Source organism: Prorops nasuta, unplaced genomic scaffold, assembly GCF_024137725.1.
Source record: "Prorops nasuta isolate Cenicafe-Biocafe unplaced genomic scaffold, Cenicafe_Pnas_1.2 PNAS00004, whole genome shotgun sequence".
Lineage (NCBI taxonomy): Eukaryota > Metazoa > Arthropoda > Insecta > Hymenoptera > Bethylidae > Prorops > Prorops nasuta.
The window spans coordinates 4,615,935-4,635,269 of NW_027116801.1; the positions used below are offsets into that span (position 1 = coordinate 4,615,935).

Below are 19,335 nucleotides of genomic sequence, written 5' to 3' on the forward strand. Positions count from 1 at the left end.
ATTACTGTAAGATCGGAATAATGATAGGTAGGGAATTAATTTTCTATTATACGTAGATGCATGCAGTAAATACATCAAATTTTTTTATCTAGATATTGATCGTGTTTCAACCTGTTATAATAATATACGATTAATAGGGAAATTTTAATATATGCTTATTATTTCTCGTTACTATCTCTGTTAAAATCTGTTCTGCAATGTTTGCAAAGCTCTCTTTGAAGAATATGTTAATATTTCCCAAGGATTACTGGCGAAAGGATAATCATCTCTGTAGTCGCGCTTAATTCGTAAAGAGATATTGTTTACTTTTTTAAGAAGTTTCAGGAAGTTAACTCCCTGCTAATAGTATAATAGTGAATATATTACAACAGTGCCGTAAGTCGTAATGGCAGTTGGCTCGAAATATGTATGCATGTGTATACTGTCAAAATTTTATACATACATCGTTCGTAATATAATATGGTATTTCGTTAATAAAAGTAACGCATAGTGGATTTAGACCTAGGTAAGTATTTCTCACGTACCGTTATAAATAATTTACTGATTCTTATATTATCATATCGCTATATAATTTCTACACCAAGGAAAACATATTTAAATATTATATATTTTTCATTTACTATTATTCCGTTTCTCTCTTCCGTCCTCTTCTAGCACACTCTTCGTAATGATAGTAATAATAAGAATAATAAGAATATAATGATCAGAATAATAATAATAATAATAATGATAATAGTGATAATAATAATAATTATCTCACTTCATCGTTAATTATTCCTTCACATCTATCTCAAGTCCTTTCCCCACCCTTCTATCTCGATCAACGCTTCTCTCTTCTCGATAATATTTTATTAATCACTCGATATAATTATTTATTAGAAAATTTGTACTCTTATAGGGGAGGTATCGAGGGACACAGCTGGCTGGCTGCTTATTTTTTATCTATTATTTTTGGGAACATCTTACCCGCTCGTTGTATTAACATTTCATTTCCTTCCAGCCTTTCTCGGCGAGCATGTCAATTCCAGCTAGCTCGTTTACTCTCTATCGTCATCTAACTTTATTACAATTTTTCTTCCGCGAGCTTTCACATACGCAGACAAATCGGCATGCAGCCTATTCTCCCTCGTCAGTAAAACGTCCCAATTCCTGCTGGCGGTAAGCCTGGTTAACAACTCGAACAGCCACGCTATTACATCTACGTATACCACTCGTAAAGCAAAATTTCGAATGAACAAAAAATTGTATGTATATATGTTCTCCTTGAACGAGAAACTCTTGAGAAAATGTACGGGAATGCACAGTTTGACTTGGACTCGATAAGTGAGGCTGGGAGTATGCTCTTACCGAAGCCATACCTAATCAGATTTTTGCGAAGGAAGAGGCAACGCTACAAACAAAGGACACACACTTTATTTGCAGAATACTCCAGACTACCTCCTCTTTGATTAGGCAGCACTGATCAAATAAAGCTTCTTTCTCGAATTCCTCATTTGCAACCATTCGAACGATAAGTTGTTCCGAAAGTTTCACGCATGAAACATCTTACGTGCTTCACTTCGTAAATCAGTTGACAAGGAACTATATTATATCAATGAAATTGCAAGGTTTTGTTTTACGACTGATTGGTAGTGAGAAACGTGACTGTTGAGTCTCAAGTCGATTAAAGTAATGCAGCTGAAAAATAACGCAAGTTTCAATTGATGTCTTCTTGAAAAATATTGATTGATTATTGATTTGATTCGAAACCAGGATTTTAATAGGGAGTGATGCTGCAGATAAGGGGACTACGAAGCTTCATGGGCTGATTTAAAATGGGTCAATGTCAAAGCAACATCCATTCCAGTCATTCGATATCACTACGAGTAGCAATCGGTCGTTCACGATAAGCCAAGCTGATCTGTTATTCCCATCTATCGTTAATTCCTTGGTGCTTCTTATAGAGCGTCAAATCTAATATATTGAAAAACACATTGAAATTCGTATCGTGAACGAACGAGATTACCGATAATCTACGCGAAAGTAGGTAGGAAAAGCTCAGGGAGCCTTATTAAGATAGAAATGTATTACGAATAACGCATCTACGAGTTACACATCGATAGATATAAGTGTTGTCGTCTAATAAAGGACACGCCAAGTCCTCGCGAACAGATTACTTAATAAGCATTCTTGCGAATTTCCGATCAAACTATACACCGCTATAGCTATGTATAAGTAATTATAAAGTATCTGCACTGAAAAAAGTTATGGTCCATCGTATTGATTAGCAGTGGTTATCCGAACATTTTTTGTCTCTCGTAATTGATGAATTTTACCAAATAATCACTGTTAATTCATATTATGGCTCCAACTCTTTCGACTGTGCGCGTGTATAATATATTATAATCTACATGATTTTATAATTATAATTCTCTCAAGCCGCTGTCACGGTACTCTTTCGCAAATGAATCGCTGCAAAAAGCCTCGACCGCAAAACTTTAAATCTTAGCTCGCACTTCAATCTCGTATTCGATGTGATGGTTTGCCAAATAACGCACACAGTTGTGATTTTTCGCCAAAGCAGCCTTTTCGCTTTCCAGTATAACTTTTGCTCACTACACAGACTTATTTTCTCTCTTCTAGATAAGAACGGCGCAATGCCTCCACCACAATACTGTTATTACAAATATTTAAAACATCTCGATTTCTAGCTGATCACTATTTATACGATGACTCTAACGTGCACAAAGTTACTTCTGGTTTTCAGTAAAATTGAGGTATACATTTTGACATTATCCCTATCCCCGTCGTATGCTATTAGTTTATCCATCTCTATACATTATATAAGATTATAGAATCTGTATATTGCAATATTTATAATCATACAGAAATATAATTATATAGTTAATAATTACTAGGAAAAGTGTCGAAGTTCTCGATCCTCGACAATAGGTTTATTTATAATAATTTTAAATCGATTGAAAGAATTATAAACGATAGGTGACCGTTACACTCGAGATCGCCAAAGAGATCACGCGAAATTAGCTGCTTGGTGAAATTTTGCAATTGTGCGACTGATGGGAGACACGAGACCCATATATGGATCCTCGTCAATTTTGCATAAAATTTATAGTAATTTTTAATCTTTTCTTTGAAAAAGCATGAAACTCTATCGCATTGCATATAGATTCACCGGGAATACGAGATTTCGTTAAACTATCGGATAAAGCAGCGTGCATACATGCGCCAGATGACCCTGCCGGAAGCTGAGAAGACTTTTTCGTCTTTATCATTATTACGCTACCTACGAGTTTTATAGAAAAGCTTCGTAAAAAAGATAGGTGAGCTACCCATGACGAATCACCACAAGACTCGCCAGATTTAATATAAAAAATGTTAGTAGACCTTAAACGTTAGCGTATCGCTTTCGAATACCACGTAGCCAATTAAGGATTCGCTGCAGCGATTTGCCCAGTGACAATGCGTCTCTCGCGTCTATAAAAAAACATATACGTAACAAATACAGAAATAGGTACTACCGTGTATAATAGCTGTAATAGAGTAATAAAGAAAAAGAAAAAGAAACTAATCAGTCGTTAAAAGATCAATTTAATGCTCATAAAAACTATATTGTACAGCGTGCTTAATTACTCTCGATCAAATAATAACGCATTTGCGAGATCGGTTTTATCAATCCATATAAGTGTTTATACCATTCGTGCAGGATTATAGTATAGGTATTTGTGTAAAACAGGAAGAAGAAGAAGAAGAGAATAAAAACTTGCTAATCATCAATTGACTACTTAAAATAATAATATCGACCGGGACACGCCAGTCATAACGAAGGATGTATTCAGAAGAGGGAAACATAAAAGAAAAGGGGAAAAAAATCGAAATTGTCACGAAGGCTCGCTACATGCCTTACCAAGACGAGTTTTAATCACTACGAACGAGTTCAGAGACGTTGATTTCCGACGGAGCGGCAACTGAAGTACTACTGACTTCTCACTTTCAATTTATTTCCATTCGGCAATTCCTTCCTTTCCTTTTCACAAAATTCCTTGCCTCATTCCACCTTTGACTACCGATCGCCATCCCCCTCCCTCTCTCTCTCTCTCTCTCTCTCTCTCTCTCTCTCTCTCTCTCTCTCTTTCCACGCTTCTCCCTCTTCCATTAAATTTCTGTCAGTTATCCCGTTTGGTCCGCACTACCAGCATGATTATTTACTTCGCATTGCAATATACTTGTTACTATGATTTGTTTTGTGTATTTTTTTTGGATCTATTCCATGCCTGCCGTCCGATCGGTTTCCTCCATTTCAATCGCTTAACCATAATGGATTTCGTACAGCTAAGAGCTTAAACTAGGCCTAAGAGCGTGTGCTAAGAATAAGAAAGCTTTTTCAAAATCGATCAAGACAAGTCAACGAATAAATTCGAAAGCACGTTTTACTCTACTTATATACTCAGATCGATTTGACTCTTGATGACTCGATTGTGGTTGCGTGTGAACGATATTACATCTTTTCAAGATATAGTACGTTTATTTTAAACTCGTTTCGATGCTGATTATAAAGAGGCAGGCTATCTTAATTCTCTACCAAATCATCATTTCTGTCATCCAATTTTTTTCTTCCATGTTAACTGCGTGCAATATGAGCTAATTTTGTAGAAAATTATTAGGATGCCACTTGCGCGAAGCAATCGAATCCGAATAAACCGTAAAATCTAGGGAATTTAGTTCAATTGTTCATGTACTTATTAATCCTGACACTCGACAAAATTTCTACCGCCTACGTCACAAGACTCTTAAACTAAACTTAATAAGTCGTTAATTTTGATAAATCTACCGTGTCTAATTTTCACTTTGACCTTTCGGCCTCCGTTGCCGTAATCGATTGCTTAAAAAAATAGGGTACAAAAATTATTATCCATCTAAATTTTTTTCGACCTTACCGAATCTAAATTTGCTTTTCTTTTAACACAGCCGAATTAAAATGCCCCAATTCCGTCTACTAAATGTATTACGATGAAATTCTTAATTTCAATATTTTTGAATTATCCTCGAAATGTTTCCGAGACCATACCATTAAAAAACTCTACCCTTTAGATCCATTGACAAAAATAAATTAAGAGAATACTAGTTACAAAACGCGTTTTTGCCTAATTCTAGAAACGAAGATAGGAGAACCTTTCTCGACTATAACTCGTGACTGATCATTCCAATTTCATAGCCTCGTTTTTCTTCACGAACCTCGACTGGCCATGCAAAGAAATTCAAGAGGCAAAAAGAACAGACGCAAAGTCCCATTGATTTCACGTTTGTCGCATCGTCGATTCGTCAGATTTACTTTTTCATTACTTTTGCGTAATCGTCGTTCTCATTTTTGGCGTCATCAATTATCATTGATTCACGGTTCGTCCGTATCAAAAGCTGATCGCAGCCATACACGGGATAAATTAGTGTTATTATGTATACACATCGATGCTGGCGATATTAAATTCTAATTACTATCACTAAAAAAACCGCTTACACCTGCTGCATTACCATTGGTTATCTGTTCTATTCCAAAATATTGAAAGTACCATCGATTATGATTCGACGCTTCTCGTTCATTTGAATTTTCGTCCGATTGATTGATACATTGAAATAGTAATTGCTACTTTGCAAGAGAAAACGACTTTGTCGAGTGGAATAAGCAACAGGTGTAAATGGTAATTTGGAATGACTATATAGTATGTTTATATATACTACATATAGGATGTCCCATTTTAATTTTTCAAAGCGATTATCTCGATAAGTATCAGAGGTAGAAAAAACTTTGTCAAATAATAATTACAAGGCTCAAATGGTAAAATAAAGAATTAATAATTTTATGATCTTCAGATGTGGACTAAGAAAAAAAACTCCTCGTATAATTACTTATTTGCATAACATTATTTGGACAGTTTTTCAAAACACTGTATGAAGATATATCTATATGACCGAATCAAGATATTTGATTTAAAAAATAATTAAATGCGAGCTAATACACGTGTTCAACATGTATAGCAGCACACGTAGCTAAGCCAAACCTATTTAAAAATCTAGAGATGACTTTAAACTATGTAATCCTAAGATCTAAAATTACAATTTCTTTACGCACCTCTCGAAGGAACTTGTGTTAAAAACACTTTTGCTATCTATTATAGTTTTGGAGTTATTCTGTTAAAGAAATTGGAACGGGACACCCTGTACATATACAATTTACTGTGATTTCTTATGAAAAACGCTCAATGCTACTGCTAATAAGAATAATGGGATATATGTATGTATATTCGTATAATGTAAGTATAGTATATATGTATACGCGATTAAATATACGAGTAAGGAGGGAATAGAACATCCACACGCCATTCAGACATATCGTTTAACCCCTTAAAAAAGTGTCGATAAACAAGTTTTGGTATTGGGGTCTTAAGAACTATAATGATTAATTAATTAGCGAGAAACATTAATTAGCGTGTACCAGCGTACGTGCTTTTTCATATATATTTATATATATATATATATATTTATATAATTTATATACTATATAGATATATATGTGTATATTTTGTCCTTCGTTCGCTACGTTATCTTATGATCCTGAGAGACCCTAATATGGAAGCGAGAACTATTTAAATATGTGTATATACTATATATCGGGTATTTTATTTCTCTACAATTTTTCTTATTTTCTCCTGAGAAGCAAGTAAACGAATCGTTCCACGAACGCGAACTATTGGAGCCTGACTCGATCTAAGAATAATCGTCAACTTTTTGAGCCACGAGCCAATTATTCCCAATCTTAGACCTGGCAAGTTTTATCCACTTGTCAGCGATGTTGATTCACTCCTTTATCCTTTGCAGCTACTTTCTTTGCATCCACACGTATCCCAGCAATTAGATTCAATCAAAAAGACAGCCTTCTTTAAAGTTTAACACGATATTCATTTACTGTATGACAGATCGGTCCACCCGAGGATTTCTTTCTGCGCGCAACCTGTCGATATCCAGCTGATCGAATATTATAGGCTTCTAATTGATAATCAATTGAAATATAGATGCAAATATGCGTAGCGATATATGTTTATAGTAATAGTATGATCCTATGTACATTTGTACCTTAGCCAACGTGCCCAATCAATTCACTTCTACGGCCGAGCTCCCAAGATCAACGATGACGAACAACATCATTCTCCTTTTTTGTTTCCTTCTTATATTTCCTGTCGTTCGACAGTATGTCCCTCCGAATCAGTTTCTTCTTCCTGCATCTGTACCGGATGAGCGAGAAAGATCACAGTGTTTCTTAAATAGTATAATAACTACTCTCTTGTGTCTTCCAATCTGTGAATTATTACTGTGCTCGAAAATATTACGGACGATCACCTACAAACCCACCAACTCTTCAATTTATTTCCATAAAGTTTCGTTAATTGTTGCATGGGAACTCGACTCTTTCAACCATAGAGTATGAAAGACAGTCGGTTTCTGTACTATTTGCAAAGATGGAGGAATCGCATTCTTGTCACCCGATCGAATTTGCTAGAATATTTCCTGAGCAATTTTCCTTATAAATCTGTATTTATATATATAATATATCAATATACCCTATATAATTTCTATTCAGAAGTATGTGTACATATAGGTGGATTGCCAAGTGGTGTAAATCAAGCTAATCCGAAACGAGATTACCACCATTCTCCATTACTAGATACACAAATCTACCTCTCCACCAAGTCACGTAGCTCCTGATTCTATGTAGCCTATACCATTATAAATTTTAAACTTGCTCTACCGAACAATCATATTTTATGACTTACACTACTCGTCAGCCACCTCATATGCCTGTATTCGTAATTTAGTTTAAGATTTATACACACACACGAACAACGGATCTCAGTTTCTCAGCGCCAATATCAGTTTATGACGTTATGATAATCACCTTTAAACTGTGCTCCGGATAATGCATAAATAGTACACTCGCGACGAAATGCAGAAAGTTCGCATGAAGAATTTGTTCGTGTGCGAAAATTGTTCGTGCACGATGAGTACGAACGAGTGTGGTGTCTGGGTGTAACCAAGGTAGACAAGAGTGCAGATTTCATACCATCGGTGAAAAACAAAATCGCTCTCCAGTAGCGTACTCGATAAAATTTGTTCCTTGACTAACTTTCAGTATAACAATTGGGCAATGTACATTAATTACACCACTCATACGATTATATAGAGATGAATTTCTAAATGCTTGGTACGAAAACAGTGGACTGAATATGTTTATAATAAGGGCAGGAGGACTTTTATAATCTGTCAAACTTAATCGGGATCCGAGACGCGTGACGTATTTCATATACATAACAAACGCGTGTAAAATCACGAGATTTTATCACACCATTACTTTTCAGAACTTTAAGACTCTCGGTAATAACCATCATTCAATTTATCTTTCCGATTATGGCTGCATCTAAAACCGTATCATTCGACTCTCTTGATGATTCACGCTACGCCGTGACAGACAATTCGAATTCGGGCCATCGCTGTTCAGACCCAAACGTGGCTTGGTTTTAGGTATTTTAAGTTTCGTACCGACTAATGTAATTCTGGATCCTGAACGACTTGTCTCGCACGTGAAACAAATTAGTTTGCTTCATCGTCAAGACCCAATTTGCTTACATACCAGCCGAGTCGTTCAAAATACTACAAATTCTCTGGTTCATTCGCTCTGAGCACACTAGCACAGTAATATTAAAACGAGAATTTATATTGATGCATATATGCATATATATATACTATCAGCACTATCCATCAGTAAATTTTGTCATTTTCTCCGGACGTTTTTCCTATACGTATACAGTTACACATTCTTACTTTATTATGTTTGTGGTTAGTATGCACGTAGCGAATACTCAGTTGGAGGATCGAAAAGAGAGACAATTGTCCGAGCAATGGTATGCCCCTCTTCCTAATCCGGATGTTCAATTTTTCGGGAGCAAAGTGAGGCCAGTTTATCATCACAATACGCTGAAATATTAAACATTGCAAAGAACGAGTCAGCCTGGGGTTAAGAGTTCCAAACACGAGCCGGCTCGATTCTGACACGTTGTAGAGCGAATCCTCAATTTTTCTTTGTCACTCGGCCATCTCAGACTTGCAAAACGGAAAAAGATCGCTCGATCGCGGACAACAAATGACATTATATACTCGATAGCATAGATAAGCGAACGAAACTTAAACCATTCTCTATGAAAAATTATTGACACAAGTATAACATAGGTCGTCTGGAAAAAGCATACTGTATATATAAATTTACTAATATTGGGCACAATGGACATATTTGCCAAAGTGCGAAACACGTGTACCGAGCACTCGTAAAGAGCTGCTCTTTCAACGATCACAATGAAGCTATTAACTGTATAATAACCATAAGATCTAAATAATTGGCTCTCGAGTAGCACTTGTTAATAAAGCAATGTTCTAACGCAATGCTATTGCGTAATCCTTCTAGAACGGTAAGACTGATAGGTAGGTAGGTAGGTTTTTGTGAAATATGTAATACGCTTATGTGTTTACATAACCTAATTTTACTACATATATACCTATATATGCACATTTGCGCGGTGCATGATACCTTCGTGTGTTTCTTTTTCTAATTGAATGGCCTGATCCGTCGCTCGAAACATCAAAGCTTCGTGTTTCGTGTCTCATTATTGCCGTTAAGGTTTCTTAGTGAAAAGTAAAACTCTAGTGCCACACGCGAGTGTACAGAGATTGAAGAAAATGTTGAGATTTGCAATCAACATCTCATACGCGTGTAGCAATGTTGTGTCATATCGATGATTAAGCTAGGTAGACACCGGCAACAAAATATTTATAGCGCGTTAATGGATACGAATGGAATTTTTGTTGTTTAAAATTATAGTATTTGTGTGTGAACAGTTTTCCAACATGTTAGTTGCTATGCTTGTGGCAATTATATTGTCAGTGCATATTGAGCCTGCGATCAACAACTGCGAGAAAATGCACAAGTGCAGCAATATCGTATTACGTTGATGATGAGTTTAAATTACTTATATGCATATACAGGGTGAAAAATGTTTCGAATGTGTCGATGGATATAAAAGTGATTTTTGTTGTTTAATGCTGGTATCCATATGAACACTTTTGCCTACATGTTATAATTACTGTATTCAACAAATATTTTGTCATCATCTGTCAACGCATTGTAAATATTTGCTGATCGGTTGAGTGGGAACTATATTGGGTCCTTCGCAGATTTGCTCTCCGTTATTTTTGCATTCCGCTAGCTCGAAAGGCAAAAAATGCAAAATGATTCTAGCTTAAGTTTGAAGAAGCCTCGCGAGAAACGAATTTGCCGCGCTTTTATGGCTGCCAATAATATGGCTCTACGCTTTTAATCGCCGGTTCTCCGTTCGCTCACTCGTTTTCTTAGTTTTGTGTTTTACGACTGTTATGACGAATCAAGCAAACTGTTTCTTCACTCTCAGCGGTACTTTACTGTTGGATTATCAGAAATCAGGTAGATCCACGGAGGAAAGGATATTTGGATCAGACCAATGGGTTCGCGATGTTTACGATTCCTAAAATTCTTACACGAATAAACGAGCCTGGCCATCCCTCACCGAAATCTTCACGTACATACATACTAATATCTGAGAAGACCGAAACGCACAAAATTTGCATCACGTACGATTCCCGGACATACATGTAAAACGTACATGTATCATATATATCTATCTATAGTTGTCTAGCACAGCTGAAAGTATCCTTCTTATATACTACCAGACAAAAAGAGAAGATTCTTAACCATTATATATAATATATATATATATATAATATATTTTTTATATTTATATATTCTATATATATTTGTGTAATATTTATCGGATTATTAAAGAGCGACGACGTTGCTGAACCGGTTGAGAGGAAACCGCGCGCATCCTCAGCCGGATCGAATTATTATGGTTAGAAGAAACGTTCGAAGATATTTATGCATAATGCTAATTGTAAGTCTCCTTTCATCAAGAGAGATGTTTAATTATATGACACGATAACCTATCACTGAGGACGCCTTGTTTTCTCGTTCCACGATTGCTCTTTGACTCTTTCATCGACGCGTTGCTCTCCTTCGAGTTTTCATCGATCAATCGTTCCCCGATCGTTCATCGTAGCTCAAAGATAAGGACAGTCCCGACGTGTGTCAAAGCCCAAAAACAATCAGTGACCAGTTGCAAGAAGCAATCTTAATTATCCGTGACCCTTTGCATTAAATTTCTCTTAATGACACATAAAACTCCCTTATCGATGATTCAAACCTTTCCTTTCATAATGACTATAACGCTAAACTCTATTCATAATTCAACCACTCATAACCTTTCTCCATTCTTCCGACCAGAGGTCCATCATTCTTCGTACCTTTTCCTTCTGCCCTTTCGATCAATAAACCAGAAATGCTCCGCGTTCTTCTATTACATTCGCGAATGCGAGACATCAATTAATTATTATTATTATTAGTAGTAGTAGTAATAGTAGTAGTAGTAGTAGTAGTAGTAGTAGTAGTATTTTATTCATAAAGTATTCACACTGGAAGTAACCTACCTTCGAATATCGATCAATAAAGTTCATAGATATTTCTCGTACGTACTAAATTTTCATCTGATATAAAAAAGAACCATTGATGTACAGAACGATGACAGAGACTTTGCGCGAATAGTCGAATTGTCAAAATTATTTGGCCGAATTTACGCCTGTCATTCTTCGAAAGAGATATTACCCTCCTGCTATACAATTAGCTCATATAAATCGATATTGATCCGTCGTCGATCAGTACGTGCCACATTATCGAGGCAAATAAAGTCTCCTTCCATGACGTTTGTCTACGCAAGTCTCGAATTATAGCAAAAGTAAAAAATTGTAATAATATAGTTATATATACTTATTACCGGAATAAGGTGTGATTATCCTACTTATTTCTTTATACTTATCAGCTAAAGAGCAAAACGTTTCGCATAAACACGTGACTCCTTATAAAGAGACACACCTTTTTTCTTAAGACCAAAAAGCAACATCACGTTCTATTTTATTATAATATTAAAAATTCGTTTAGGCTTTTAGTATTGAAGATCATCCAAATTAGTCTGGGATTGATAAAGAAAAATTTCTGTTTCGTGTTGTGATTAGCTGGAACAGAGGCAATTTTGCTAATTTTGTATATATATGTATACGTATTTATATATATATATATATACTTTAGAGCCTCTCGTACCTTCAACCCTCAATTGTCGGTGTTCGCAATCCTTTCCTTTCTTATCCTTATTACGATAGGAACTAAAGATGAGCCGATATCGTTACGTAGCTCCAAGAATTATGGGTTGCGCTTAGAAAATTGAAATTAGTAGGGAGTGCAGACTTTGCGATTAGGCAGTATTTTGCAAACACCCTTTGCAAGATTGTCAATTGGATAACCTTTATAATGTGTATGGAAGTGCAAATTTGATGAAAACAAGACATGAAGCTGGAAAACTAATAAACAAACTTCCTATTTGGCACTCTGAGAAGCATGCAGACGAGCTCGATCGTCTGGAATATCTTTGAATGACTCGATTCAATGCAAACAACGAACGAAACCAAAATTAACGAAATAAGGAAAATCGACAGACGACAAATGAAGGATAGTACACGTGTTTCTTCGAAAACCTATAACACACTGATCAGCTCCTTCTATTGGTTATCCAAGAAAAGTTATATTTATATTGGTGCATGATTTGTGACTCCGTAGCACCTTTATACTATATATCATATGCTCCATTCAACTCGCACAATCTCTCAGCCCTTTTCATTCATCTTTCTGTGTAGGTGGTAAGTTTCCTCGTGTTTCATCATATAATTTAACACGCAAATCTCCGGGATTGGCCATAAATTTCTTTATCAGAATGACTACGGTATAATTCTTCTCCGAAGTTCAAGGATACTTAATTTTTGCACCGACGCTTTAAATAAAAATTCGACTTCTCGGTAAAAATTTGATTATAAATAAACACCACAATTTGTTTGCGCATTTCTAAGAAATCAACGCTCTATTCCGAAACACAGAGACCCACGTGTTTCTTATTGCTCTACTGACACGTGGCTTAATATTGTTAAATACGTATACTCCTCGCCGTCTGTTTTTTAAGTATACTTTAAATCGAAGTAACGTAAAGAAGGTACGCAATATCGACTATATACTACCTTGGGAACGGTGGGCGGTCAATTTGTGGGACGGCCGCTATTGGTGAATAGCAACGACCAGCATCGCCAAAAAAACTGTTCTTTCCCGCATTAAAACATTTGGTTCTTCTTCCTCTCCAAATATGTATATATACACTGGCTACTCTCAAGGGCCGAACGATTTTCTTATTCAGCGAGAAGAGCGAGCGGGATGATCGAGCAACTAAATCGGCCAGCAAAATCCGATAAAACACTCGAAAATTAAGCAATCGACTATTACCGTAATTATGAAAATTTTGTGTTGTTAGATCGACTGAGTCGCCCACGTGTGAGTTGAAGAATTATTGCTAAAAACATGACAAAGCCGCACAGGTTAGACAAGGCGTTTTATCATTGATACAGTGGGGACGTTCTAAGGATATTTTAGCTTAATGTGCAGATTAGACCAATTCCGACGTTCCTTTTTGGACCAAAGCATAAATTTTTATTCGCTTAGTCAAATAGTCAAACTCGCTCTTCTCTGGACTATACGATTAAGAACATCGTCCGTCTCCGACCGAACAACGTGAAACCCATCGCATGAGTCGTAGATCATTAAACAAAATCAACATGGCCGCCTTAAACGTATAAACTAATAAAATGTAAAAAAACAACGTTCTTGATTACCTAAGTAACAAACAATAGTATTTCTTCCCCCTTTGATAAAAGTGACTTTTTTTATACACGTTTAATATAAGCAAAGTCGACCTTGTTTCTGCTTAATACCACATAATTTACCTGGATCATTTTTTTCTAATTTATAAACTGCGTAAGATGGTTCTTGTCAAAAAACATTGTTCCAATACAGCTATAATGCAAACCCTGTTGTGCAAAATGATGCCGGTGACTTTTTGTGACAGTGATACCGACAGAAAAAAACAAACGATTTTCTTTGATAAAAACCAAAAAAACTAAAAAAAATGCTCAATTTAATTCCGCAAATTCCTTAAAAAAAAACATCTCCTCAAATATCGATAAAAATTAACTAAAATTCGAATCGAATACTACTAATGACTTTTGATTGGCGCAAAGTTAACATTTCTGTAAATAAAATATCAATATACAATCTTTTGGCTTGATTACGCTATTCAAATAAAAATTCTCAATGATTATTGACTTACAATTTCCATCACCGACAACATTTCAGCAATTTATCAATACGTTATGCGTTATAGCGTAAGATTAACACACGTCATGAAAAATAAAAACTGATTTTACATACTGTTATATAAAACAAAAGCACCAGTAGCCACAAGCGAAGCTGCGCGTCACTCTTCAAGTGATTTGGCGCTCGAGTTACTGCTTCAGTTAGCAGTTTTTCTTAACTTAATCAGTTCTACATATCACTGGAAATATATTTGTACTTTAATTCATGGTTAATGCGAATGCTGATATTATTCTCACGCATTCGTTCCAAATTGTAAAATGACAAATGCACGTGGTACGACTTTCGCCACTAGTATAATGATTTTCTTAAACAGCTAGAGCATTGAAAAATTTTCAAAAAGGGAAGTAGTCGAGTCTTAAATTTCTTCGCTTTTGCGAGTAAAACTTGGGAGGGACTGTGACACTGGCTGAATGAGAAAACGAAGAAAGAAAGAAGAAATGCGATAGAGAAAAAAAAAAAGAAAACGATGACAGCTGTGCTTGTGGCTTCTTGTGCGTAAGTATACTGATAGAGCTCAGTAAATACACGACGAAGTGAAAAATAAAAGATAGAATCGATGAGTTTTGGAGGATCTAGAGCAAGGTCGCCCGGAGCAGGGAGATCAGCGGTTCAAGGAAGGGGGGACTTCTGTTATCCGTGCTGATTAGGCGACGGTTCGCTAAGTTCTCTAATGGTTACGGCCATTGGCTATAAAGTTGAAATTGCTCGCGAGTGAAGCATGCCGAAAGGGGCTTGACGAAGTGGGCATCCACAGCTCTGCAGTGAGGACAGGCAAACACGCGACTATAGTCTGAGTAGAAGTTCAGCCATTGATGAGGATATATCAAAGGCTTCTGGCAGCTGTTGCACTGTAACAAAATCCACAAACATATTTTATTCATCGATTTTCATCTTTTTCCTAAAATATTGAAAGATCATCAGTAGGCAATGTTTAAATAAAATATGTAAAAGCTGATTAACATTGCACGTTGTAATGCATATCTACTCTAAACAGGACCTCGTATATTTTAAAGTACAGTTTTAATCGAGATAAATTTAAAATTATAATTATTGTCAATGCTAAATCAATTTTATGTAATTCAATGTAAGCTTGTATGTACATATTGTAAACCAGGGCTGTAGTTTTATTTTGACAAAATATTTACCTTTAGTCGTTCGGTACAGCAAGGCATAGCAGCAAATATGTCGTAGCTGTACATTGTGCCGAGGACCAAGCTGGAACCGTCCCATGGTTGGGTACAAGAACGACAGCGGACGGGTGCATTGCCACTACCTTCAAGACAGCTCATGCATATTGCTGTTAAATATTGAGTGCGACCCTCGACCTTCACCTTCAACAAAGCATAACATTCCTTTAATGAAACAGTTTCGTCTATAAATAATAGAAGCTAACAGAAACGTCATAAAGAATTTATATTTATTGAACAAATTGATATTTAATAATTATAACTTTAGTGTCGTGATAATAATTTATCCTGTTTAAAAATATTATAGTCGTATTAAGGCTTACCTCTGCGCACGCAGGTGAATGTTGTCGTGGTGATAGGAAGAACGTACCATCTACCAAAGGATACCTATCGAAAACTAGCATAGTTGCGCGACAAAGAACGCAGGATACCCTGGACCATTGTAAAGCTGCTAGAGTCGACAGGATGAAGCATCTGGTATCGTCATTTCCATGATTGCCCTCGTCTTCCATCTGTAAAGACAAAACAAAGTATATGTTAAATTTAGCCATCTACACGTCATTATATTATTTATATATATATCTATAATTTATTTAAATTGAAAAAAATGATCTCGATACCAGCGTCTAGCTACTTTAAAGATATCGTTCAATAATAAAGTTGAAATGTCATCTTAGGTGTTCTTACGTATCCTCCTTGCTCATTACGAAGGAAAACAGTAAGGTCTGGTGGCAGTCTACCAGCGATGTAAGAGGGTAAATGAAAATAAGAGTGAAAAGAATGTGGGAGACAGAAACGAAGAAAGCAACGTAAGGGAAAAAGGTAAAGGGGATGCAATAAAAGAAGAGAAATGATAAAGGATATCGAAAAAGGAGGATAGTTAAGTGGTAAGTGAGAGAGGGAGGGAGGGAGAGAGAGAGAGAGAGAGAGAGAGAGAGAGAGAGAGAGAGAGGAGAGAAGGGGGTGGAAAACACAGCAAGGGCTGAAGGAAGGTGGAGAGAGCATTTCGCTAGTGATGGCAAGAACACACCACCAGACGACGACATTTATAACCATCGTAAATAACCCCTGATCATAAGCTCTGAGAAAGAGTAGGAGGAGCGAAACGTTATATAGCCCAGCGTTATACGACTGCAAACGTAGCCTTTAAGCTCACCTCGTGCTACTGTTAAAGCACGAGTCTCTCGCTAAAACAAAAACAAAACCGCTACCAACATTTTCTAACAGAATTACCAGGGACCGATGGAAGTTTTGTACTCTCGACCTTGAAATACGTACTTGGCAAGAAGGGCTGTCGAAGCTTTATTAGCAGAGGAGAAAATTTGAAAGCTTTCTTCGAATGCTTACCTACCACTCATAACATTAAATATTGTAATTTGTGGTTACATTAGTAAATTCTTTGTAAAAGTTTTCTCTCTTATTTATTCGTTATTCAACTTCTTATAATTGTATAGTTACAGTTTTATTACTAATACAGACAAGTACTTTCTCATTTTGTAATATATTAAAAAATTGTATAATTGTTTAAATTTGTGTCGAAATGACTGATAGGTGTCGAATCACTAATTTACCTTAAAATAATGATTATTTACTGAGTACGAATAAGTATGGTACGTTTCGGGACTTTAAGTAGATCGTCAAATATGTGATATAGTCGAAGGGTAAAGACGAGGCGATGGAAAGTAAAAATGAGCAGTAGGAAAGACAAGGAATGGAAAAATATCAGTCTGAGTAGGCACTCAAGTGCTTGAGGATTCAGACAGACTTTTCCGAACGTTTTTGTTAAATATTGGCAGTAAAGTCGGGAGCAGCAAATGTTTCGTATACATGTATACCCCAGCCATTTTCACGTTTCTGCTTCTTCTTTGTTACAACACAATTCTGTGTACACATAATATTAATTAATTATAATTAAACAATTTCTTTGAAAATAGTGGTGGAAATATACATATGAGAAACATTTACTGCTGGCGACTGTACCTACACACATAGACCATCAACTTAAATAAAAGAGGCACTCCAAATGTTAAGCGCTTATACCCCACATAGATGTGAGAAAGTGTCATTTTTGTCACCAATACATCTACTGTATAGATGTATATATATATAAATATATTCAATTGATTTGGCACAACTTTTCCTATCGTTATCACGATAAGTCTCTCTCAGTATCAAGTTACCATAAAAAACGAGCGTCTACTAAGAAAAATTGAACTTTTTATGATTTCAATAAAATGACCTTTCCTTCATATTACACAAATGCTCTTCAAATCAATAAAGGCTTTTACTGTTCTCAAACAATAACATATATTTCTAATATTATGATTGCAATAAGAATTTGAGATGAAAATTTAGAATAATAAAACGGAAAGTAAAATTCCACGAGCTATATATATAAAATAAAAAGAAAAAATATGGAAAATCTAAGATACGATGTATCGTATGAGAGGTATACTTCAACGTTTCAGATTATTGAAATTCAATAATGTCAAAGATAAACATCGGAATAACCCTCGGGCAATGCGCTTGACGGCATATAGGATATTAGAGATGAGTAAAAGGTTGTAGCAAAAGTAGAATAAGAAATACCTCCAACAGAATTTCTGAAATTTACTTTTTAATTCTTATCAGTTTGAATATAATTATCAATAAAATCGTACACATATTCTTCTGTTAATTAATTCGCTTGAAAGAAACGTAATTGCTAAATTATAGAAATAAGGAGAAATGTTGGTTGAAAGATAAGAAAAGTTTTGCAATGGTTAACAGCACGAAGAAGCTCGGTCAGAGTCTGGGGATGGTGTTGTAAAAAAAGGAATTATTGTAGATTTCTATGGGATCTCAAGGACACTTTTATTTAGAGTCTTAACTGGTTTAGCGAAGCACCCGTCGGTAGCGCTATAATGAAACTCAATATACTATAAGCGAACGGGGAACTCGTTACGATCGCGACCAGACGTGTTCTTTCTCGATCTTTCTCCCGGTCTCTCTCAAGGCTTCCCGTCCTCAATAAGGGTTCGCGCGTAAAGTATAATTGCCCGAATGGGATAAGAAAGTAAAAATGCTCATTTTATTAACGCCTCTTTCGGCTACGATTCGACTCTATTTCTCAGAGGGACCACTTTAAATTTAGTATCGCAGTCCCCCCCCCCCCCCAACGGTTAAAATGGTTCTAACGAAACGACCGAATGATCGTGACTTAAATGAAAATACTACGGATCGAGTTCTGCCCTATACAAAGGAAAAGAAACATCTCTCCCTGAAATAGAGTAAGGTCGTGATTTTAATTGCATTACGGTATTAATACTGATAGCATTCTTTTGGTAAGCTTCTCGTTGGCTAAAGAGGAGTCATCCCGATTGGAAGAAGAACGGAATGAGATGAAGCCTGACCGTTACTTACCGTTGGCGGATCGAATTCCATTAAGCGAGGGTCGAAACTACACCATTTTATGATCGAAGAAAAGACGTTTCGAGTTGCTGTAAGTCGTGCAGCAAATCAATCGCGTTTGGAATAAGCGCAAGCGTTTGCATACCATTAAAATTATTAGCAATTTCATCTCGCTAACTCCCAAATGTGCTAAAATCTTCGAGTGATCTTCATTTAGTTCATTATGAAGATTTGACTTGATATTTTTAATACAACCCTATAAAAAGATTACACAATATTCTTGTTTAACAATTAATACAAGCTTTCGTAATAATAATAATGTAA

General features: G+C 35.9%; 1 protein-coding gene across 1 annotated transcript in view; it reads right to left on the minus strand.

The window, feature by feature from the left end:
- Positions 1-1,700: 1,700 nt before the first annotated feature.
- Positions 1,701-19,335, minus strand: part of heca (headcase) — a 120,573-nt gene continuing 102,938 nt past the window's right edge. Inside the window, exons 3-5 of the mRNA XM_066726573.1 lie at positions 15,945-16,133; positions 15,580-15,765; positions 1,701-15,282 (exon numbers count right to left, since the gene is read on the minus strand). Of these exons, the coding sequence (XP_066582670.1) occupies positions 15,109-15,282; positions 15,580-15,765; positions 15,945-16,133 (549 nt within the window). The 3' untranslated portion in view covers positions 1,701-15,108. The remainder of the gene's footprint in view (positions 15,283-15,579; positions 15,766-15,944; positions 16,134-19,335) is intronic.